The sequence below is a fragment of the Carettochelys insculpta genome, chromosome 1 (assembly GCF_033958435.1).
Source record: "Carettochelys insculpta isolate YL-2023 chromosome 1, ASM3395843v1, whole genome shotgun sequence".
Lineage (NCBI taxonomy): Eukaryota > Metazoa > Chordata > Testudines > Carettochelyidae > Carettochelys > Carettochelys insculpta.
The window spans coordinates 10,520,388-10,543,541 of NC_134137.1; the positions used below are offsets into that span (position 1 = coordinate 10,520,388).

General features: G+C 47.7%; 3 protein-coding genes across 3 annotated transcripts; 1 reads left to right on the forward strand and 2 right to left on the reverse strand.

Annotated features, from left to right (window-relative positions):
* The first annotated feature begins 1,588 nt into the window (after positions 1-1,588).
* Positions 1,589-2,524, forward strand: LOC142015397 (olfactory receptor 51G2-like). Its single transcript, XM_074999279.1, has one exon. It carries the CDS (start codon positions 1,589-1,591, stop codon positions 2,522-2,524), a length of 936 nt encoding a protein of 311 aa, XP_074855380.1.
* A 10,703-nt stretch (positions 2,525-13,227) lies between these two features.
* Positions 13,228-14,163, reverse strand: LOC142016044 (olfactory receptor 51G2-like). The gene has a single exon (XM_075000543.1). It carries the CDS (start codon positions 14,161-14,163, stop codon positions 13,228-13,230), a length of 936 nt encoding a protein of 311 aa, XP_074856644.1.
* A 7,849-nt stretch (positions 14,164-22,012) lies between these two features.
* Positions 22,013-22,948, reverse strand: LOC142016818 (olfactory receptor 51G2-like). The gene has a single exon (XM_075001562.1). It carries the CDS (start codon positions 22,946-22,948, stop codon positions 22,013-22,015), a length of 936 nt encoding a protein of 311 aa, XP_074857663.1.
* Between the last annotated feature and the right edge of the window lie 206 nt (positions 22,949-23,154).

The following is a 23,154-nucleotide window of genomic DNA, read 5'->3' on the forward strand; positions in this document are numbered from 1 at the left end:
CACCGCCGCGCATCTCGTCCCGACGGGGCTCCTTTTCGAAAGGACCCCGCCTACTTCGAAGTCCCCTTATTCCCATGAGCTGATGGGAATAACGGGACTTCGAAGTAGGCGGGGTCCTTTCGAAAAGGAGCCCAGTCGGGACGAGACGCGCGGTGGCGAGGCACGTCAATTTCGAAGTGCTGCGGCCGCCCGCATGCTAATGAAGCGCTGAATATGCATATCAGCGCTTCATTAGTAAACTTCGAAATGACCATTTGCATGGCCATTTCGCAGTTTGGGGCTCGTGTAGATACGGCCTTGGTGTTCACACTTCCACATCAGCTGCTGGAGGTGGACCATATCCTCCCTGACTGAATTGACCTTATCAGCTCTGGTCATCCTCTTGATTGGGACTCCCTCCTTTTCTTGAGCCTATATAGACCTGCCTCTGGAATCTCAACTACATTTCATCTGACAAAGCAAGTCTTTGCCCACAAGAGCTTATACTCCAAAGTATCTGTTAATCTCTAAGGTGCCAAGTGACTTCTCATTGTTTTCAAGGATCCAGACTAACACAACTATCACTCTGATAATGCTCAAATAGTCAGTAGAGCTAGGAAAAGCAAGGTAGCAACGAGGCCAGGTGTGATGGGCTGGACCCTGTGATGCCACCTGACATGCAGGAGATACTGATCCTACCTTTTCTGTCAAACTGGGCATGCTTTAACTCTGTCTTGCTGAGTCAGATTCTTAAGCCTCCTCCAGCATATCCAGAGGTAGGGCCAAACCCAGCCACGGAACAATACAAACATTGAGGCCTGCTTGAGAGGGCTCAGTTTAAGGGACTTGCCACAGCACTGAATTGACCACCCTTCTTTCAGTACAAACCCAAAGTTATATGAAGTTCTCCTCCCTCAAAGTAGAGGAAGCAGTGAACAGCCTGTTGCCCATACCTGTTAAAAATAAAAAAAAACAGATTATATTATAAACAAGCAATACTTTTATTAACTACCAAAAGGTATAGTTTATATGGATAAAAGGGTGGAAACCAGATTAAAGCAGAGTACTGTGAAAATAATAGAAAGCACATAAACTAGATTCCCCTGACACTGAGGCTGTGTCTACATGTGCCCCTTCCTTTTGAAAGGGGCATGTTAATGAGCGAGTTCGAAAGATGCTAATGAGGCACTGCAATGAATATGCAGCACCTCATTAGCATAAAGGCGACTGCAGTTATTTGAAAGTGTGGCTTTTCAAGTAGTGCACCGCCCATGGAGATGGGACCTTCCAAAAGGATCCCCCAGTTTTTGAAAGCCCTTCTTCCATTAAATAAAGGGAAGAAGGATTCTTTCAAAGATGGGGTTTACTTTCAAAAGAGCAGCGTCTACACTGGCTTTCTTCTTTCGAAAGAGTCTCTTTCAAAACTGGAATATGCAAATGAGGTGCCAAATATGCAAATTCACACCTCATTTGCATTTTCGGTTTAGCTCATTTGTATACCTCTTTTGAAAGAGGAATGCAAGTGTAGACGCACCCTGTATGTCATTAAGTCTCCTGTTCTTTTTCCTTTCAGTAAGAAACTGAATTCCTTGGACCTGTCTAGTACCTTATGGCAACAATTAATGACAGCAGATTCCAATACGAAGTGTTCCTTCTCACCGGGATACCAGGGCAGGAGCCCATCTACGTCTGGATCTCTATCCCCTTCTGCATAATATACGCTATTTCAATAGTAGGAAACTCCTACATTGTGTTTGTCATAAAAACTAATCCAAGCCTCCATGAGCCCATGTACATTTTCCTGTCCATGTTGGCCATCACAGACCTTAGCTTATCAATTACGACAATGCTGACCACACTGGGTATATTCTTGTTTAATTCTAGGGAGATCAGCCTTGATGCCTGTTTTGCCCAGGTGTTCTTCATTAACTCATTTGAATGTATAGAATCCTCTGTACTCTTGCTGATGGCCTTTGATCGCCTGATTGCGATCTGTTACCCCTTAAGATATACTTCTATCTTAACACCCCAGAGACTAGCCAAAATGTGGCTGGTGTGTGTGCTAAGAGGAGTAGTCTTAATGATTCCATTCCCCGTTCTTCTGAAACGGTACCGGTATTGTCAAGAAAATGTCCTAACCCATAGTTATTGCGTACATGCAGAGGTCATGAAGTTGGCTTGTGCAGACGTTACAATCAACAACATCTATGGCTTGTATGTCGCACTCTTCACAGAAACGTTGGATTCGCTGCTCATCTTCCTCTCTTATGTGATAATCCTCAAAACAGTACTGAGCATCACATCCCGCTCAGAGTGCCTCCAGGCCTTGAACACCTGCATCTCTCACCTCTGTGCTGTCCTTGTCTTCTATGTGCCATTGATTGGCCTAAGCTTGGCACACAGATTTGGGAAGGGCACTTCTCATTTGGGTCAGATTATTCTGGGCTATGTCTACCTGCTGTTCCCACCCCTGATGAACCCTATCGTGTACAGTGTGAAAAGCAAACATCTTCGTGCAAGGTTAGTCCAGATATTTGTCAGATGAAGGTACTTTTTACACCCTCTCTAGTGCAGGAGAAATGGGAAACCAGAAACACAGGCAAGGGCCTCCTGTTCCATCCTGCATCCTACATTGGAGATGAGATGAGCTACTGATCTCCACTGTGGAGACAGAGGTTATTTTTGGTGTAAAGGCTGAATGAATGGGTGTTTGGCTGGAGAGGGAGGATAGAGCAACGGGGGAAGGAGACCAAGGCAAGAACCTCCTTTAAAAAGCAACTGTGTTTATCAAGTGCCAGTGGACCACTGGAATGTTGGCCCAGAAAGAGACACGTTGGTGGTTGCTCTGACCTCAGAATTCCTCTCAGTACAGTCAATAAAGGGGAGGGACGTTTACGTTGTTTCCCATGACACCGGGCCTGTCACTTTCCCATCTCTAGTTAAGCAAGCGTGGGTAAAGGAAAAAGCTGCCGAGCTTTTCTGCAGTGGCAGTGCTGGCCATTCTTCATGCTCTGCGTGCTGTGTGATCTACAGGCCCTGCACCAGCTGTGGACTGGGGCTATTTAAGGGGACATGGACACTCATCCTTCCTCTAAGCCCTCAGCCTGGTGCTTGCAATTGAGTCATGTCAGAGACATAATTCACCCAAAAGAATCCATTCAGGCAGCCCCTCCCCGCTTGCTGGCTCTGTACCTTACACCAACTGAGACCAGTCCCCACGGATGAAGAGCAGAGCTGCCTGGGAGGGAGGGAATGACACACAGCAGTCCTTGAAAAGACTCAGACCCAGGTTCGCTCCTCTTCCTTCTCTGTGTTTGTGATGATACAGCTGCTTGGAAAGGGATGGAAACTGTCCTTGGCTCCCTGACAGCGCAGCGGCCTGCTTCTACTTCAGACTAGCCCATTCACTGTACATTGACCAACTTTTCAAACGGTACAATAGGGACAGAGGCAAAAGTCCTCAAAGTCCCAGCCTCTGTCACTTATACTGACCCACAGTCACACCCCCTGGCTGCTCCCCATTACTCAAGGCTCCATACCATCTCGAAGAGTGGAGCCAGATCTGGACCACAGTAAGAGCTGCCCAGGGATCCAGAGCCATTCTGAGAAGCTCCTGACACTCCCTCTGTCCTGGGCAGTGGGCTGGGAAGGATGTAAATATGCACCCCAAACCTATATCCCTGCACCCAGGATATAAATTGCAGGTCAGATGGAGTGTTCAGGCTTCCCATGGCAGCATAGGCTCCTGTTGTAGGTCATTTCACAGTCTGTCTCAAGCCTGAACAGGATGTGCCACCTTGTGGGAACTGGAGGAGCAGGGGGAAAAGCCTAGGGCATGGAGATGGAACAGAGGCAGGGCCTCCAAGTAGAACATGGAGCACAGCTTTCAGCAGTTCTGAACCAACACTGACTCAGTCAAGGAAGTTGGTGGGAGGCTTTTCAGTAAAGGAGAATGAGGCTTTTAGGAGAGCCTGTGATTTGGAGAAGAGTGAATGAATGCCACCCCACAAAGGGGACTCTTGCTTCAAGAACCCCAGGCTGAGAGAAAGTCACTGCAAGGAGCATGGAAAGAAAGTTATGGTGCCTGCAGTGGTACCTGAGGCCATAAGAGATGTGTCCTTCTGACTCTTTGCCCACATATTTTTGTGGAAATGTGTGTTGGAATACAAATAAAGAAATGAAAGAATAAAGTAAACAATAAAATTGTCAGACACGTAGAAGAACATGAGTTGTTGGGCAAAAGTCAGCGTGGTTTCTGTAGTGGGAAGTCGTGTCTTACTAATCTATTAGAGTTCTTTGAAGGGGTTAACAAACATGCAGACAGGGGGGATCCAGTGGACATAATATACTTAGATTTCCAGAAAGCGTTTGACAAAGTCCCTCACCAAAGGTTCTTATGTAAATTAGGTGGTCATGGGATAGGAGGAAAGATCTTTTCATGGATTGGAAACTAGTTAAAAGACAGGAAACAAAGGGTTGGAATAAATGGTAAATTTTCACATTGGGGGGTAACTAGTGGTGTTCCCCAAGGGTCAGTCCTGGGACCAATCCTGTTCAACTTGCTCATCAATGATGTAGAGAAAGGGGTAAGCAGTGAGGTGGCAAAGTTTGCAGATGACACCAAGTTGTTCAGGACAGTCAAAACCAAAACAGATTGTGAAGAACTACAAAAAGATTTCAGCAAACTGAGTGATTGGGCAGCAAAATGGCAAATTAAATTTAATGTGGGTAAGTGTAACGTAATGCACATTGGGAAAAATAACCCCAATTATACATACAATGTGAAGGTGCAAATTTAGATACAACAGGTCAGGAAAGGGATCTTGGAATTATAGTGGATAGTTCTCTGAAAACATCCACGCAGTGTGCAGCGGCAGTTAGTAAAGCAAATAGGATGTTAGGAATTATTAAAAAAGGGATAGAGAATAAGAAGAAGGATATCATATGTCCCCTATATAAAACTATGGCACGCCCACATCTTGAATACTGCATGCAGATGTGGTCTTCTCACCTCAAAAAAGATATACTGGCATTAGAAAAAGTTCAGAAAAGGCCAACTAAAATGATCAAGGGTTTGGAAAGGGTCCCATATGAGGAGAGGCTAGAGAGACTGGGACTTTTCAGTCTAGAAAAGAGGAGATTGAGGGGCGATATGATAGAGGTATATAAAATCATGAATGGTGTGGAGAAAGTGAATATTGAAAAGTTATTTACTTGTTCCCATAATATAAGAACTAGAGGACACCAAAGCTGCGTCTACACGTGCACGCTACTTCGAAGTAGCGGCACTAACTTCGAAATAGCGCCCGTCACTTCTACACGCGTCGGGCGCTATTTCGAAGTTGAAATCGACGTTAGGCGGCGAGACGTCGAAGTCGCTAACCCCATGAGGGGATGGGAATAGCGCCCTACTTCAACGTTCAACATCGAAGTAGGGACGTGTAGACGATCCGCGTCCCGCAACATCGAAATAGCGGGGTCCTCCATGGCGGCCATCAGCTGGGGGGTTGAGAGATACTCTCTCTCCAGCCCTTGCGGGGCTCTGTGGTCACCGTGGGCAGCAGCCCTTAGCCCAGGGCTTCTGGCTGCTGCTGCTGCAGCTGGGGGTCCGTGCTGCATATACAGGGTCTGCAACTAGTTGTTGGCTCTGTGTATCTTGCACTGTTTAATGAAAGTGTGTCTGGGAGGGGCCCTTTAAGGGAGCGACTTGCTGTTGAGTCCGCCCCGTGACCCTGTCTGCAGCTGTGCCTGGCTCCCTTATTTCGATGTGTGCTACTTTGGCGTGTAGACGTTCCCTCGCTGTGCCTATTTCGATGTTGGGCTGAGCAACGTCGAAGTTGAACATCGACGTTGCCAGCCCTGGAGGACGTGAAGACGTTATTCATCGAAACAGCCTATTTCGATGTCGCAACATCGAAATAATCTATTTCGAAGTTGGGTGCACGTGTAGACGTAGCCCAAATGAAATTAATGGGTAGTAGGTTCAAAACTAATAAAAGAAAATTTTTCTTCACACAGCGCACAGTCAACCTGTGGAACTCCTTGCCAGAGGAGGCTGTGAAGGCCAGCACTCTAACAGAGTTTAAAATAGAGCTTGATACATTTTTGTAGGTTAGGTCCATAAATGGCTATTAGCCAAGGGTAAAGTACAGTGCCCCTAGCCTTTAATCAAAGGCTGGAGACAGATGGCAGGAGACAAATCGCTTGATCATATTCTTCAGTTCACCTCCTCTGGGGCACCTGGCACTGGCCACTGTCAGCAGACAGGATACTGGGCTGGATGAACCTTTGGTCTGACCCTGTATGGCCGTTCTTATGTTCTTATTGGAATATGAATATGAGTAACTCAAATATGTTCTATGCCAAATGGGGCATGTGACCTTGTAATCCCCTGAATCTGTATATTCTATTTGTATGCATGTATCATTCTTGTATGTGGACTTATATAAAAAAGTATAAAGTATATTCCTAATTATTAATATAGGACTTTGGCTATGTCTACACTAACCCAAAACTTCGAAATGACCAAGCAAATAGCCATTTGGAAGATTACTAATGAAGTGCTGCAATACATAATAGGCACCCCTTTAGCATGAGAGTGGCCGCGGAACTTCGAAATTGCCATGGCTCGCTGCTGCACGGCTCGTCCAGACAGGGGTCCTTTCCGAAAGGACCCCACCAACTTCAAAATCCCCTTATTCCTGTCCCGCCTGATGTCCTGCCTACCACCCCACCTGACGTCTCACCTGCCACCCCACCCATCACCTCCACAAGGCAGGAGCCCACTGGGGATGACTACCAGGCTGAGGACCCACCCTGGCCATACCTCGCCATCCTCCCGGCCCCCAGCCGGCCGCGTCGGGGACCCCGGCTGAGGGGGGGACCGGCCACCCATGCACCCCCACCCCAGAATGATAAGCCAATGGCTGGCCTGCCCACGTGTCCCCCGGATATATAGTTGCCCCCCACATACATAGTTATTTTCCATGATGCCATTTGTTATTGGTTTTATATGCACAGAGGTGAGGTTTTGGGTTATTTGAACAATGAAGCAGTTTTATTTTCAAAAACCCTGTGTCCTGTGTGCTTTCGGTGGGGGCAGTGTGCGGGTGCTGGGGCAGTGTGCAGGGGACCCATCAAGGATGACGTGGGTGGTGCTCACTAGGCCCCCTGGTAAAAGTACTCCCACAGAGCCACCCAGACCCAGATCTCATCCCAGTGGGCCTGGCGGCTAGGGGCAGCGGCTGGCTGGGGGTAACCTGTTCCAGCTTCCAGCGCTCAGCCCTGCATGAAGGCCTCCCCCTTGCTTTCCAGCAGGCACCCACAACCTGCGGGATTTTTGGGAGGCCCACATCCAGGCAGGCCAGGAGGCAACACCACCAGCCCTTCAGGTGCCCAAAGGCCCACTTGACTGCTTGGCGGGCATGGTTGAGTTGGGTGCTGTAGCACACCTGGCTGGCATTGAGATGGCCCGTGTAGGGGCACATTAGCCAGGACTGGAGGAAGTAGGCCTCATCCGCCATGAGGAAGATGGGTACGGTGGTGTCCCCCAGAGAGATCTCCATCTGGGGGATATAGGTCCCTGCCTCCAGCTGGCAGCATAGTCCTGAATTGCAGAACACATGAGCATCATGGGTACAGCCGGGCCTGCCCACATAAGCGTCCTGGAAGCAGTTACCACTGTCCACCATGGCCTGCTGGACCATGGAGTGATAGCCCTTCCTGTTGATATAGCGCCTGCCACTGTCCGTGGTGCAGATGGGGATGTGGGTTCCATCGAGGGCCCCAAGGCAGTGACGGAATCCCATGGCGGCGAATCCCTCAACGGCCACATCCAGGTCCCCAAATCAGATGACCCTCCGCAGCAGCAAGGCATTGAGCACACGCACCACCTGCGGGGAGGGGACATTGGTGCCTGTGAGGGTTTGCAGAGAGCGCCCCCCACCTGGACCCCCCTCTCTGGCCCCTCCCCAGGCCAGCTATTTATGAATGTGTGGCTTTGCCTCATAATATAGATTTTTTTTAATTTTCTCCATGCCTGAGAGTCCAACTTATGCTACTGCCTTTTTGCCATAGATGATGGAAATATTAAAGGTTCTTAAGTCAATAACATTGACTTTAATGGCATCATTCCAGATTTACATATGAAAATTGGATCAGAACCAGGATCTCATAACCCTCCCTTACCAAGTGCTTTCAATTATACACTCTGAGCCCCAGGAACCCCTCCAAGAGAAGCTAAAGTCCTTTGCCTGACACTGTTGTCTGAATCCAAAGATATGGATTGTCATACAGGCTGCTCTTCATCCTCACAAGATTTGCATTGCACAGGGATTGTGTTCATGAACCTGAAACATCTTCTGGTCAGTTACCAGGAGATCATAGAATCACAGAATCCTAGGGCTGGAAGAGAAGTCAGGAGGTCATCAAGTCCAACCCCACACCCCAGGCAAGACCAGTCCTAACAAAATCATCCTAACCAGGGCTTTGTCAAGCTAGGACTTAAAAATCTCTAGGGATAAAGATTCTACTACCACCCTAGGTAACTCATTCCAGTGCTTCACCACCTTCCTAGTGAAATAGGATTTGCTTTCCAAATATCCAGCTTAAGCCTCCCCCACTGCAACCTGAGACCATTGCTCCTTGTTCTGCCATCCCTCACTGCTGAGAACAGCCTCTCTCCACACTCTTTGGAACCCCCCTCAGGTAGTTGAAGGCTGCTATCAAATCCCCCCTCACTCTTCTCTTCTGCAGGTTAAACAAGCCTAAATCCCTTAGCCTCCCCTCATAGATCATGCGCTTCAGCCCCTTATCATTTTCATTGCCCTCCGCTATACCCTCTCCAACGTGTCCTCACCCTGTCACAGCACTCTTCAATGAGACAAACAATTCCAGAGCACAACCACTTTTTTCAGCTGAATCAGTTGCTCATAAAGATCACATTTACTTACATTCATTGTGGCGATGGTGTTACTAGTGGGGTTTCCAACATAATAGTGTGAAACAGGCAGGGTAGCTTCAGTTGGGTCAATACTGTGCAAAGTGGTAAAATGGAAGAGAGAAAAAATGATGCACAATCCCAGCTGTCAGGCCTGAGGATGGTGTCACAGAAAGGAAAAGTCAGTAATACACCGTGAACCCATTGCAACATTTCAGTAGACTCTTGCCCTGCTAAATACTCTTCCATAAAGGTCTTTACTTTTACTGTATATGAATACTTCTAGTAGCGTCCTTGATGGCATCTGAATGCTTTTGTCACCTTGCATTCCCCTGCCAAATAACACCCAGTATTTCACACCACATACCCTGTAAGGTTAAGCCAGCATTCCACTAAGTGCATTTATTAGCTATAGGGATGTCTTCTGAATGACTTAATGTATTGTAATATATTGAGTCATTTATTGACAAGGTCAGAAGTTTATCTGAATGCAACAAGAAAAAAAATTCCAGATCAAGCTGAGTCCTGTAATAGATTCAAATCATGTATCATGGGTGGCAGAGCTCTTCCAAATGTGGAGGGCTCAAGAGTCCCTGCCCCTCTGAGGTCTCACCCATCTTCTTTCTCCCCAGGCTTGTCACTGCTACACCCATTCCTCCCAAGGCCCTCTTAGGGAAGTCTGAGTAAAAGTGCTTGGGGCTGCTCTTGGGGTCACCCCTCCCGCGCACCATGGACAGATAGAGACTCCATTGTAACTACCCCATAGCTACCTTCACAGCTTTTAACAACTCCAAGGCCCCACTCACTTGCCAGAGCGTGGTCAGAATAAAAGCTGTGTGGGCAACAGTGGGAGTTGATATGAACCCTTCACCTTTATCTGCCATGGCCTGAGCAGGAACATGGGCCAGCGCCTGCTCTTGGGTACCCTACAGGAGGGTGGAGAGTCTGCATGCCTTCCACAGCTGCCCAGATACCCCAGCCAGGCTCCCTCAGCTGCTAGTCTGTCTGGAGGGGTTGAGGAGGGAAAAAGTTTGGAGCCTAAGGGGGGAAAAAGGAGGAGAAGGGCAGGGCTCACCACGGTGAAAAGTGGACAGGCTAACTGGCTGAAAAGGTTATAGAGCAGTTTTTAAACTAAGAAATGGGGGAAGAGAAGCATGCGGATCGGACAGAGACTTCTCTTGGAGGAGAGTCTATTGATCGAAATTCTCTAAGTGATAGGAGGAGAGGACGGAAGAGGATGAAGTATGGGCTGGATTAGAAGAGAAAAATCTCATGAAAAAGAATCGGGAAAGGGCAGACAAATAAATAGTGACAAGCTTTTAAAGTGCTTATACACAAATGCTAGAAGTCTAAGTAATAAGATGGGAGAACTAGAGCGCCTTGTATTAGAGAAGGATATTGACATAATAGGCATCACAGAAACTTGGTGGAATGAGAACAATCAATGAGACACAATCACTGGAACCAGGCTTCTGAGACCGAGAGAGTGGAACTGTCCCTGTGCAACAGCTTTTCCACTTTAAACATTCTCCTGCTCAAGTTCTTTGCACATTCTCATCTCTCAAATCGGTCCACTTTATTAGTCTATTTTATACTTCTACTTCTTCTGTTTACCTCAAAATCCTGTGGTGATGGGGGAGGGGTGAAGCAACAGGTGGAGGTGACCACTGTAGTTCCAAACCTGCACGTAGGTGGCCTGTGGACTTTGGTTGCTCAACTCTGCCCCCAGGACAACAGAGGAGTTTGGCAACATCCCAGGTGACTGAGCAGGCCTTTTTCGGAGCAGCACTGCTCACCCTCAAATGAGGGAGGGACTAGAAAAGGTGTCCCAAAAATTGCTCGTCTCAACCAAACTGGCCAGCTGGCAGTTTTACCCTGACAGCAGTCAAGGTACTTGAACTTGTCTACTGTTTTTAACTCTGTTCCTTCAATAGAGATTGAAGATGGGAGAGCAGCAGGTCGGAGAAAGTTCATAAAGTTCACTCTCTTTATCAATGAAAGAGAGATATGCACAGCTCAGTTCCCCAAAGTTAAAAATTATTTACACTAGTTTTGATAAAAAATAAAGGTGATTTTAGTAAATATGAGAAGTAGGATTTAAGTGGTTGTAAGGGATGACAGACAGATCAAAGTAAGTTACTGAATTAAAATAAACAAAATACACCAGTCACACCTAACACACTGAAGATACCTTGTCACAAATAATAATTTCTCATCCTCATTCTTATTTAGGTGATGTTGTTCAGGCCAGCGCTGAGCTTTTTTGTGATTTAGGCCTAAGAGCTATACCCTCCCCCATGATAGTTCTTTTCCTTCAGAGTTTTTTCATGTGTCGTCTTGTGGTTGGCAGCAGTCTGTCATTCCCTACATAGAATTTCACCAGGATGGGACATCTTGGTCCTATTCCCTCACACCTCCAGAAAAATACCAAATTCAAGATGGTTTCCAGTACCAGCTGTCACCGTTGTATTTGTAGAACCAACCACAGTTTAAGTTTACAGGAAAATGAAAACTATTTGTGGATTCTTTTCTTGATCATAGGGTTATTTAGTCCCTTAAATACAACTAATGGTTTTCACACAAAGATGTAAATTGATAAATAGAACTATACAGTGTACTTTTTATATAAATCCGCATACAGGAAAGATACATGCAAAGAAATAGAATATACAGATTCAGGGGATTACAAGGTCTTAAATGATGGGTCACGTACATCTTATATAGAACATATTTGAATTATGCATATTCATATTCCAAAACATATGGGGGCAGAGTGTCAGAGAGACCATCCCAGACTCATCCCATATGGCCTTAAGTAATACAGCAAGGACCCTAAACTTCCTTTTTGGGTCCTTGCCTTGGCTCACTCACAGCCAGAGATTCATTCAGCAAGAGCCCCCTTTGTGGGGTTGTGTTAATTCAGTCTTCTCCAGAGCACAAGTTCTCCTACTTTACAGCCACATCCATCTCCTTTACTTCAGAGCCTCCCAACAACTTCCTTGCTGGAGTCAACATGGTTTCAGAACTGTTCTCCTCATTCTGCTCTGAGGCCCTCACTCTGTTCCATCTCTTCGTCCTAGGCCTGTCCACCTCTTTCTCCAATTTTCCTAAGGTGGTGCTCCCTGTCCAGTTTAGAGATATACTGTGGTACGAGCTATAACAGCAGCACCTGCTGCCACGGGAATCCTGAACTTTCCCCCTGCCCTGCAATATGTATCCTGGGTGCAGGGACAAATGTTTGGGGCTTCTATTGTACTCCCTCACTGCCCACTGCCTGGGACAGACAGAGGGACTGGGGCTCCTCAACATGGCTCTAGCTCCCTGGGTGCCTCTTATCATGGTCCAGCTCTGCCTTCTCTCTTGAAGAGGGGATGGAGCCCCGTGCAATGGGTAGGAGCCAGGGGGTGGGACTTTGGAGGAACAGATGGAACAGATGATGGGTCCTTGGAGAAGGATAAGAGCAGAGGGAGGGGAGCCAAAGTGGAAGAAGATGAACAGGAGCGCTTGCCTCTCTCCCTATTTTACCCTTTGAAAATATGGTCACTGTACAGTGAATGGGCTGGGCTGGGGTTAGAACAGTCCGTGCCCCTGCTGGGGATCCAAAGACCATTTCCATCCCTTCCCAAGCAGAGAGACAAATAGAGGGAAGGAGGAGGAGGGAACTTGGGCCTGAGCCTCTTGCAGGAGTGTGTGTGAGTCACGGCCTCACTGCCAGGCAGCTCTGCTCTGAATGTGTAGGGAATGGTCTCAGTGGGTGGGTGGTACAGAGCTAGCGAAGGGGAAAGGCACTTCTCCTGTGGTTCTGGGTTAATTATGTCTCTGACATGACTCAATTGCAAGCACCAGTCTGAAGGCTAAGGAGAAGGGAAGGAGACATGCCCATTAAATAACCCCAGTAAACACTTGCTGCAGGCCCTGTGAATCATGCAGCATCCAGAGCATGAGAAACAGCCAGAGCTGCCGCTGCAGAACAGTTTGGAAGATCTTTCCTTTACCCATACGTGTTCGACCAGAGATGGGAAAGTGACAGGCCGAGTGTCATGGGAAACAGCATCCACATCCCGTCCCTTTATTGACTGCACTGAGAGGAGTTCTGAGATCAGAGCAATCATCAATATGTCATTTACTGGGTCAAAATCCTAGTGGTCCACTGGCACTCAGGAAACACAGCTGCTTTTTAAACCTGCCTTGATCTCCTTTCTCCATTGCTCTATCCACCCTCTCCAGCCAAAAACCCATTGTTCTAGGCTTTTGCCTGTGTTTTTGATCTCCCACCTCTCCTGCGCTAGACAGAATGTAAATGGAATCCTTCAGTTGACAAATATCCTAACTATCCTTGCACGAAGGTGTTTACTTTTCAAGCTGTATACGATTGGGTTCATCAGCGGTGGGAACATCAGGTAGACATAGCCCAGGAGAATGGAAATCAAAGGTGAAGAGTTCTTCCAAAATCTATGTATGAAAACTAGGCCGATCAATGGCGTATAAAAGACAAGAACAGCACAGAGATGGGAGACACAGGTGTTCAAAGCCCTGAGGCACTCAGCGTGGGATGTGATGCTTAGTACTGTTTTGAGGATCATCACATAAGAGAGGAAGATGAGCAGATAATCCAAACCTTCTGTTAAGAGTGCACTCCACAAGCCATAGTAGTTGTTGACTGTGATGTCTGCACAAGCCAACATCATGACCTCCTGATGCAGGCAGTAAGAATGGGCGAGGACATTGGATCGACAATATCGGAATCGTTTCAGGAGAACAGGGTATGGAACCATTACAACGACTCCTCTTAGCATACATACAAGCCACATCTTGGCTAGTCTCTGGGGTGTTAAGATAGAAGCATATCTTAAGGGGTCATGGATCGCAATGAGACGGTCAAAGGCCATCAATACGAGCACAGAGGATTCAATGCACTCAAGTGCATGAATGAAGAACAACTGGGCAAAGCACGCATCAAGGCTGATCTCCCTAGAGTTCGACAAAAATATTCCCAGTGTGGTCAGCATGGTGGTTATTGATAAGCCAAGGTCTGTGATGGCCAACATGAAAAGGAAAATGTACATGGGCTCATGGAGACTTAGATTTGTTTTTATAATGAACAAAATGAATGAATTTCCTGCTATTGAAATAGCATATATTAAGCAGAGAGGGATAGAGATCCAGAGGTAGATGTCTTCCTGCCCAGGTATCCCGGTGAGAAGAAACACTTGATATTGGAATCTGCTGCCATTGATAGCTGACATAAGGTACTAGACAGGTCCAAGGAGTTCAGTTTCTTCCTGAAACAAAAAAGAACGGAAGACTTAAAGACATTTAGTGATACATCTGCTCTTAGGGCAAAGCTAGAGTCTCCCAGGAATTCAAGAAAAAAACAGCAAGGACACAGTCTCGCGTTTGCACCACCTAGAGGAAGGAAAGCCCAGCCTGAGTGGATCAGACCTTTAGTGCATCTACTCCAATATCAACAAGCCAGTTTCAGATGTTTCACAGGAACCCAGAAGAAATCTTGCTGTTACAGTTCCAGATGTCCCTGATGCAGTTCCAGATGTTTCAGATGCAAGTGGAAGAAGCTCTGCAATAGGCAGCCATGAGATCACCTGCACGCCCTAATTACGTATTTGTGTGGTAATAATCAGGAATGCTTAGGGCCTTTCCAAGATATTTTAAAACCATCATGATTTCATTTACTGGATTTTCTGGTTACCCCTATAAACATCCAGTCCCCCTCTGAATCCTGCTAAGTTCTTGCTATGACATTACAGTCCATATTCATTATAAAAATAGGCTTGTGATATGAATATGACATAAGTGAAATATAATTCATTCAAGGGAAATCTTTGAAAATATCGTTGGAAAGCTCATCATCTGCTGAATATAATTATCCTATTTCTATGTCTGTTTTCTGGTTGTGTAACTTTGACCGAGGCCCACTCTCAACACTTCAGTTAGTACAAAGGGAAAGCCAGACAAAGCTGATGACCCACCAGCCAGGACAATGGCCTCTGAAGAGGCCTGGAGTGGCCTTTCTATGACTGCTCCAGATTGCTACTGACTCATGGATGCTGTAATGCTACAGACACATCTGGCTACCTAATTCTAATCTCCATCCTAGACCAAGCAGTCTTACCATATAGAAATTCTATGTAAGTCTGCTGAGGAAACCACTCAGTGGCAGGGAAGGTGCTGCTAGTTTCCATACTTTCAATTATTTTTGTATTACTCTTCTTTGTCTTGTTTTCTACCTCTTTGACCACCTAACATACAACTTTTGGTATTTAATAAGTATATTCCTTATTTGTAATTCAATCCAGTTTCTGTAATTTTTAACTGGTGTAGGGGGCAAATTGTGCATACTTTCTTCCACATTGAGGGAGGAGGAGAATTTCATAAAACTTTGGGTTTGTACCCCAAGAGGGATGGACAGCTCAGTGCTGTGGCAAGTCCCTGAAGCTCAGCCCTCCCAGAGCACATCCCAATATTTGTATTATTTTGTAGCCTTACCTACGTGTATACATATTGGATGCCGGGAGAGTGGGCAGGCGTAGCCTGCCCACGGCTACAAGGCCCCTCTCACGATGAGAGGGGACCCATTAAAAACAGCCCGGTCCCAAGTAAATACGGGGGACAACGAAAGAAAAACCAGGAGCGGGAGTGAGGGTCAAAGGATTAAAAGAAGGGAGCCGAAGGGGGACACCGAGCAGAGGACCCCGGACAGCGCCCACCGTTCCTCAAAGGCGTCCAGGGAGTTGGTGGACGCCGCCCAAAGGAACTCTGCTCGGATTCGTGAGCGGAGGGAGGAACGGAAGTAGGCCCCACAGTCGCAGGTCGCCCCCCATGCCAGCCTCCTCTCCCTGGTTTTATAAATGGCCATTTTGGCCGTGGCCAGGAGGAGGCTAACGAGGAGGTCCCGCGACTTTGTGGGGCCATGGATAGGGTGTGAGAGGATGAGAAGGTGTGGGGAGAAGTGCAGCCAGAACCTCAAGAGGAGGTTCTGGAGGAGCCGGAAGAGGGGCTGCAGCCTGACGCACTCGATGTAGATGTGTGCCAGGTTCTCCCTCGTGCCGCAAAAGGTACAGGTGTCCGGGATGGGGGTGAACTGCACCAGGTACACACCCGTGCTCACCGCTCCATGGAGGATTCTCCAGCTGATGTCCCCAGTGGGCCGCGGGACCAAGGTGGAGTAGAGGCCGGCCCACCGGGGCTCCCCACCCTCCGATGACGGCAAGAGGTCCCGCCATTTGTGATCGGGGCGGGACACGAGGGTGAGGAAGTGGAGCATGTGAAGCACGAGCGCGTACAGAAGGTGTCGAGGCGCGGTTCGGAAGAGGACCAGCTGGAAAGTGTGCAGCCGGCTGAGGTGATGCGGGGGAGGGGGGCGGGCAGGATGGCGAAGCCGGGGGCCGACGGAGAGGTCCGGAGGGCTAGGAGTAGGAGGGGAGCGGGGTGCACCCTCTCGCAGGACCCAGCTGAGGTAACTGTGAGCGGTGGAGGGCAGGGCAGCCTTCACCTCCCGGAGTACGAGATGGGGGGAGCGTAGGTCAGAGAGCCCCATGCTCCGGGCAAGCACCGGGGCCTCCATCCAGTCCCCCAGCTCGTAGTCCAGGAGGTCTCCGACCCTGGTGATTCCACCTACGACCAGCCTCCGGCGCACCGTGCGAGACTCCGCCGCCTGCACACGAAGGTGGGGGTTGTGTAACAGGGGCTCCGCGAGGAGGTCGTCTCCCACGGTGGCCCCTAAGGACCTGGAGGCTGCGAGCAGCCGCCAAGTGCAGAGGAGGTCCTGGTAGAAGGCCAGCAGCTCTGAGAGGCCTCGCGGACGGTCTCTGCAGGATAAATAGAGGAGCTGCCGGTTGTATCGGAGCCCTCGGTAACGGCGGAGGAAAGCGTGCGCCAGCATGCTCCACGCCGGACTATCTGCACTGTTGGTGTTGAGAAGCCTCTGCAGGGCCCGGAGGCGGAAGACATGGACCTGAGTGCGCGTGCAGGTCAGGCCCTGTCCCCCCTCCTCCGGGGGAAGATACCTACGTGTATAATAGACAAGGCTTAAGATTGACTCAGCAAGACAGAGTTAAGCCTGACCAGGTTGACAGAAAAGGTAGACTCATAACATCTGGCCCCTTTGGAAGTGGTGGGTGGTTGTTCCACAGCCTATCTGAGCACCATGTATTTACAATTCGGACCATCCCACATACTAGGCTAGCACTAGTATCCATGTGGGAATGTTAATAACTTCATGCTCATATAACAGGTGATACTCAAAAACTACGTACAACCTCGTTCCTACACCTCAACCCTACTCTCCGCTAAAACACAGAGCAGCAGTTTTGCCCTTTTATGATTTTTTGGAAAGTGTTCCATGGGTATTACAGTGGAATTCAATTCATTACCCTAAATATTGGGGCAGTACCCAGGAGAGGCCCTGTAACAGAAATGGGGCTGAGCTGTGCGCTGTAGAGCTCTCCCGAGAGAACAATTGAGATGACTATCTTATGGCTGTATCAGGATAAACCCATCAAGTTCTTCCTAATTTAATAGCAGACCACTGGAAAAGAAGCATGAAATGTATTAATCGCTAGAGAAAAACTCCCTCAGACCTCATCTATATTAGCAGGAAGATCAACCTGCTCTGGCAGGAAATATGTGAAATTGATCTGTCTAGGGTGGTCATTTGACCTCTGTACTCTTTGCTATCTCAAAGAGTAAGTGAGGTCACCAGGACAACCTATCCTGTCAACCTCCCTCTGTGTGGATGGCCAGCTAAGCTGATTTCAGATAAGTAAATTCTAGCTATGCAATTGTCGTCGATAGAATTATGTATCACATATCAACTTATTTTCCTAGTGTAGACCTGGCCTCCCTGAGCACTGCAGGAAGGTTCAGAGAGAGCACAGAGCAGCAAACTGGGAGGAGCCTACATGCAGGCTCCAGCCAGGTTACACAACTTTTTCAGCCAGCACTGGGAATCTGTGCAGAAGTGGGCCAGCTGTTGCTGAGAACCTCTTCAGACTGATAAGCACAGACGCTGCTAGGGAAGTCTGAAGGCTGTTGGCCTTCCTTGGTCCACGCCAGAGTAGAAGGGTTTCAAGTCAGACATGGGGACAGGCAGTTGCTGAAAACTCTGTTGCTCAACCATGTTATTCTTTTTCCTTGCTGCTCAGATTAAAGAGCACTTGGGTTCAGGAAGGCCAACGTATGACTCACCTGAACCCTAGTCATAGGTTCCCAGAGGAGGAAAACAGAGGTTGCTAACCTAGTTAGATCTACTGGGTAAGCACAGTCACCCCACATTGTGTTGTAGCCCAAGGCCCAGCCTGAGGGTGGGAGGATTGTAGGATTCCACCCCGTAAGAGGGCAGCATGTGAGGCCTGGCACCCGTCACTCACAGACAAAGGGAGAGGACAGAGATGCTGGTAGCCCTCTAACTCTTAGGGGGACCTACAAGGTAGAAACGCTGGAGTGCTCCTTCCATCAGCAAAGAGAAATATGTCCTATCACATTTTGCTATAGAGCAATGGAGCTCTGAATTTCTGTCTTCCAAACTGAGACCTAACATAAAATGTTCGAAAATACATTTGCTGGTTATATTTCTAAAAAAATACACCCTGACCAGCATTGGAACCAATCACTGGTATTCTGTGGGGTTTCCTGTGGCTCATTTCATGGCAAGGTCAGACCTGGAGCACACAGCACCTCTAGAAATGGGGCCAATGAGAAATCCTTACGCAGACATCAGTTTTAGAACACAAAGCTCACCTGGTACATCAGATTTCTGTGTTCTTGAATAACCCACTGAGCAGCATGAGCAGTTGTAGGGCAGGTTTCCCAAGCAACCATCATTCCCTGCCCTCCAGACGTGTCAAAGACTCACCCCAGCAGCCCACCTGAGACCCCTACTGCTGCACAGAACATCTACACATGGAAACAGCTGGCAACATTTCCCTGCATTTCACTTTTTAAAGACAGAGAAACCTGTCAACATACCCAACTGCTGCTAGAAGGGGAGCTACTGGCACCAGAGGTCTTCACCCTAAAGGACAAGGAATTGTGGAAGAGGTTTCACAGGCAGCTGGCAGTGTGTGTTCAGACAAGGATGCAACCACCTTTATGAAGCATGCTGGCACATTCTCTTGGGGGGCACTTGGCCATCCGGGAACCTTGGCTGCTTGACTTTGTTTGCAGCAGCTTTAACCCAGTCACAGCCAATGGCAGACTGCAGGAGGCCAAATCACAGAGCATGATGTTATACAGCTGGACTGCAGAGTCAGCCCTGCTGCAGGCTTTCAGGGTGGATAGACAGAGTTTGTTCTTGACAAGTCCATAGGATTTCTTTTCCCCTTATTATGTTCTAGCTTTTTTACCAATGGAATAATTATTTGCTTTGTTATTTTTTCTTGCTTCAGAAGTTCAGCTTACTGGCATGTAATTCTCAGATAGCTGCTCAGTCTGTTCCTTGCGTAATATAGGACTTTTCTCATTACGTCCTGGTGGCTTGAAGACATCTAACTTTCCCAATTACTTTTAACTTGTTCTTTCCCTATTTTAGCTTTCATATCTACCCCGTTTTCACTGGCATTCTCTACATTAGGTGTCCATTTGTCACCAACGTTCTGGGTGACAACCAAAACAAAGAAGTCATTAAGCACCTCTGTCATTTCCACTTTTTCTGTTATTGTTTTCTGCTCTTCTTTGAGTAATGGACCTTCCCTGTCCTTAGTCTTCTTCTTCCTTCTAATGTGTTTGCAGAAGGTTTTCTACTTACTGTTTATGTCTCCAGCTAGTTTGAGCTCATATTCTGGTGGGCAGCAATCTGCTGTTCCCTAAATAGAATTCCACCAGGGTAGGATGTCTCAGTTCTATTCCCCACACACCTCTGAAAAAATAGCAATTCAAAATGGTTTCCAGTGCTAGGTGTCATGGTCGTGCGTCTCTGTAGGACTAACCACAATTTAGGCTGACAGGAACATCAAGACTATTCGCAGATTCTTGTCTTGATCATTGGGCTATTCACTCCCTAAAATACCACTAATGTTTTTTCACATGAAGACTGAGATTAATAAATAGAGCCGTACTTAATATTTTTATATGAGTCTGCATACAAGAGAGATACATGAAAACAGATAGAATATTCAGATTCAGGGGGTTACAAGGTCTTGATTGATGGGTAACATTCCCCATTTTGATTAGAACATACTTGATGTATACATATTCACATTCAAAAACACATTTACATAAAAATATGAGGGAAAGCTTCACAAAGGCCAACCCAGAATTGTCCCTCATGGCCTCAAGTATCACTTCAGGGACCCTAAACTTCCCTCTGTGTTCCTTGCCATGGCTCACACAGAACCAGGGATTCTTGCCACAAGACCCCCCTTCGTGGGGTTGTGTTAATTTAGCCTTCCCCAGAGCACAAGTTCTCCTACCTTACAGCCCCCTCCTCCTTCTTTACTTCAGAGCCTTCCAACAACTTCCTTGCTGGAGTCAGCATGGTTTCAGAACTGCTGAAAACTGTGTTCCTCATTCTGCTCTGAGGCCCTCACTCTGTTGCATCTCTTCATCCTAGGCCTGTCCACATCCTCTTCCAATTCCCCTAAGGTGGTGCTCCCTGTGCAGGTTGGAGATAGACTGTGGTACGAGCTACAACAGGAGCACCTGCTGCCATGGGAATCCTGAACTATCCATCTGCCCTGCAATATGTATCCTGGGTGCGGGGACAAATCTTTGGGGCTTCTATTGTACTCCCTCACTGCCCACTGCCTGGGACAGACAGAGGGACTGGGGCTCCTCAACATGGCTCTAGCTCCCTGGGTGCCTCTTATCATGGTCCAGCTCTGCCTTCTCTCTTGAAGAGGGGATGGAGCCCCGTGCAATGGGTAGGAGCCAGGGGGTGGGACTTTGGAGGAACAGATGGAACAGATGATGAGTCCTTGGAGAAGGATAAGAGCAGAGGGAGGGGAGCCAAAGTGGAAGAAGATGAACAGGAGCTCTTGCCTCTCTCCCTGTTTTACCCTTTGAAAATATGGTCACTGTACAGTGAATGGGCTGGGTTAGGTTTAGAAGAGTCCGTATCCCTGCTGGGGATCCAAAGACCCTTTCCATTCCCTTCCCAAGCAGCTATATCATCACAAAGAGAGGGAATAAGAAGGAGGGAACCTGGGCCTGAGCCTCTTGTAGGACTGCTGTGTGTCAGGGCCTCACTCCCAAGCAGCTCTGCTCTCCATGTGTGGGGAGTGGGCTCTGTAGGTGGGAAGTGCAGAGCCAGCAATGAACAGTGAATGGGCTGGGCTGGGGTTAGAACAGTCCGTGCCCCTGCTGGGGATCCAAAGACCCTTTCCATTCCCTTCCCAAGCAGCTATATCATCACAAAGAGAGGGAATAAGAAGGAGGGAACCTGGGCCTGAGCCTCTTGTAGGACTGCTGTGTGTCAGGGCCTCACTCCCAAGCAGCTCTGCTCTCCATGTGTGGGGAGTGGGCTCTGTAGGTGGGAAGTGCAGAGCCAGCAAAGGGAGATGCACAGCCTGAAGAACTTCTCCTGAGGCTTCTTGATTAATCATGTCTCTGACATGACTCATTTGCAAGCACCAGGCTAACGGCTTTGGGGAACGGTGGGTATTTGTGCCACTTAAATAGCTCCAGTAAACAACTGGTGCAGGTTCTGCAGACCAGACAGCACACAGAGTATCAGGAACGGCCAACCGTACCACTACAGAACAGTTCAGCAGCTTCTTCCTGTAGCCACTGTTGTTTAACAAGAGACAGGAAAGTGACAGGCCAGGTGTCATGGGAAGCAACTTCCACACCTCTTCCCTTTATCAACTGTACCGAGAGGAATTTTGAGGTCAGAGCTATCTCCATCATGTCTCTTTCTGGGCCAGCATCCCAGGGGTCCACTGGCACTCCATAAACACAGATGTTTTTAAAGGGGTTTCTGACCTTGGTCTCCTTCCCCCTTTGCTTTATCTTCCCTCTCTAGCCCATCACCTATTGCTTATGTCATATCAAATGTAAAGTTCCAGGATGGAACAGGAGGCCTTTGCCTGTGTTTTTCGTCTCCTACCTCACCTACACTAGACAGAATGTAAATGGGACCCTTCAGTTTACAAATATCTTAACTATCCTTGCACGAAGGTGTTTGCTTTTCACGCTGTATACAATCGGGTTCATCAGGGGTGGGAACATCAAGTAGACATAGCCCAGGAGAATGGAAATCAAAGGTGAAGAGTTCTTCCAAAATCTATGTATCAAAACTAGGCCAATCAATGGCGTATAAAAGACAAGAACGGCACAGAGGTGGGAGATGCAGGTGTTCAAGGCCCTGAGGCACTCAGCATGGGATGTGATGCTAAGTACTGTTTTGAGGATCATCACGTAAGAGAGGAAGATGAGCAGTGAATCCAACCCTTCCGTTAAGAGTGTGATATACAAGCCATAGATATTGTTTACTGTAATGTCTGCACAAGCTAACATCATGACCTCCTGATGAAGGCAGTAAGAATGGGAGAGGACATTGGATCGACAGTATCGGAACCGTTTCAGAAGAATGGGGAAAGGAACCATTACGGCCACCCCTCTGAGCATGCATGCAATCCACATCTTGGCTAGTCTCTTGTGTGTTAAGATGGAAGCATATCTTAAAGGGTCATGGATCGCAATGAGGCGGTCAAAGGACATCAACAAGAGCACAGAGGACTCAATGCACTCAAGTGCGTGAATGAAGAACAGCTGGGCAAAACAGGCATCATGGCTGATCTCCCTAGAGTTCAACAAGAAAATGCCTAGTGTTGTCAGCATGGTGGTTATTGATAAACCAAGGTCTGTGATGGCCAACATGGAAAGGCAAATGTACATAGGCTCATGGAGGCTTGGATTTGTTTTTATAATAAACACAATGAAAGAATTTCCTACTATTGAAATAGCATAAATTAAGCATAGGGGGATAGAGATCCAGAGGTAGATGTCTTCCTGCCCAGGTATCCCGGTAAGAAGGAACACTTCATGTTGGAATGTGGTGTCATTTATAGCTGACATAAGGTACTAGATGGGTCCAAGAAGTTCAGTGCCTTCCTGAAAAGAGATAGAATAGGAGAATTAATGGCATTTAGTGATACATCTGCTCTTAGGGCAAATCTAGAGTCTCCCAAAAATTCAAGAAAAAAAAACCCAAGAACATAATCTGCATTTGCACCACCTAGAGGAAGGTAAGCCCAGCCTGAGTGGATCAGAGCTGCAGTGAG

Coding starts and splice junctions, on each gene's coding strand:
- LOC142016818 (XM_075001562.1), bottom strand. CDS start 22,948: ATGTCAGCTATAAATGACACCACATTCCAACATGAAGTGTTCCTTCTT.
- LOC142016044 (XM_075000543.1), bottom strand. CDS start 14,163: ATGTCAGCTATCAATGGCAGCAGATTCCAATATCAAGTGTTTCTTCTC.
- LOC142015397 (XM_074999279.1), top strand. CDS start 1,589: ATGGCAACAATTAATGACAGCAGATTCCAATACGAAGTGTTCCTTCTC.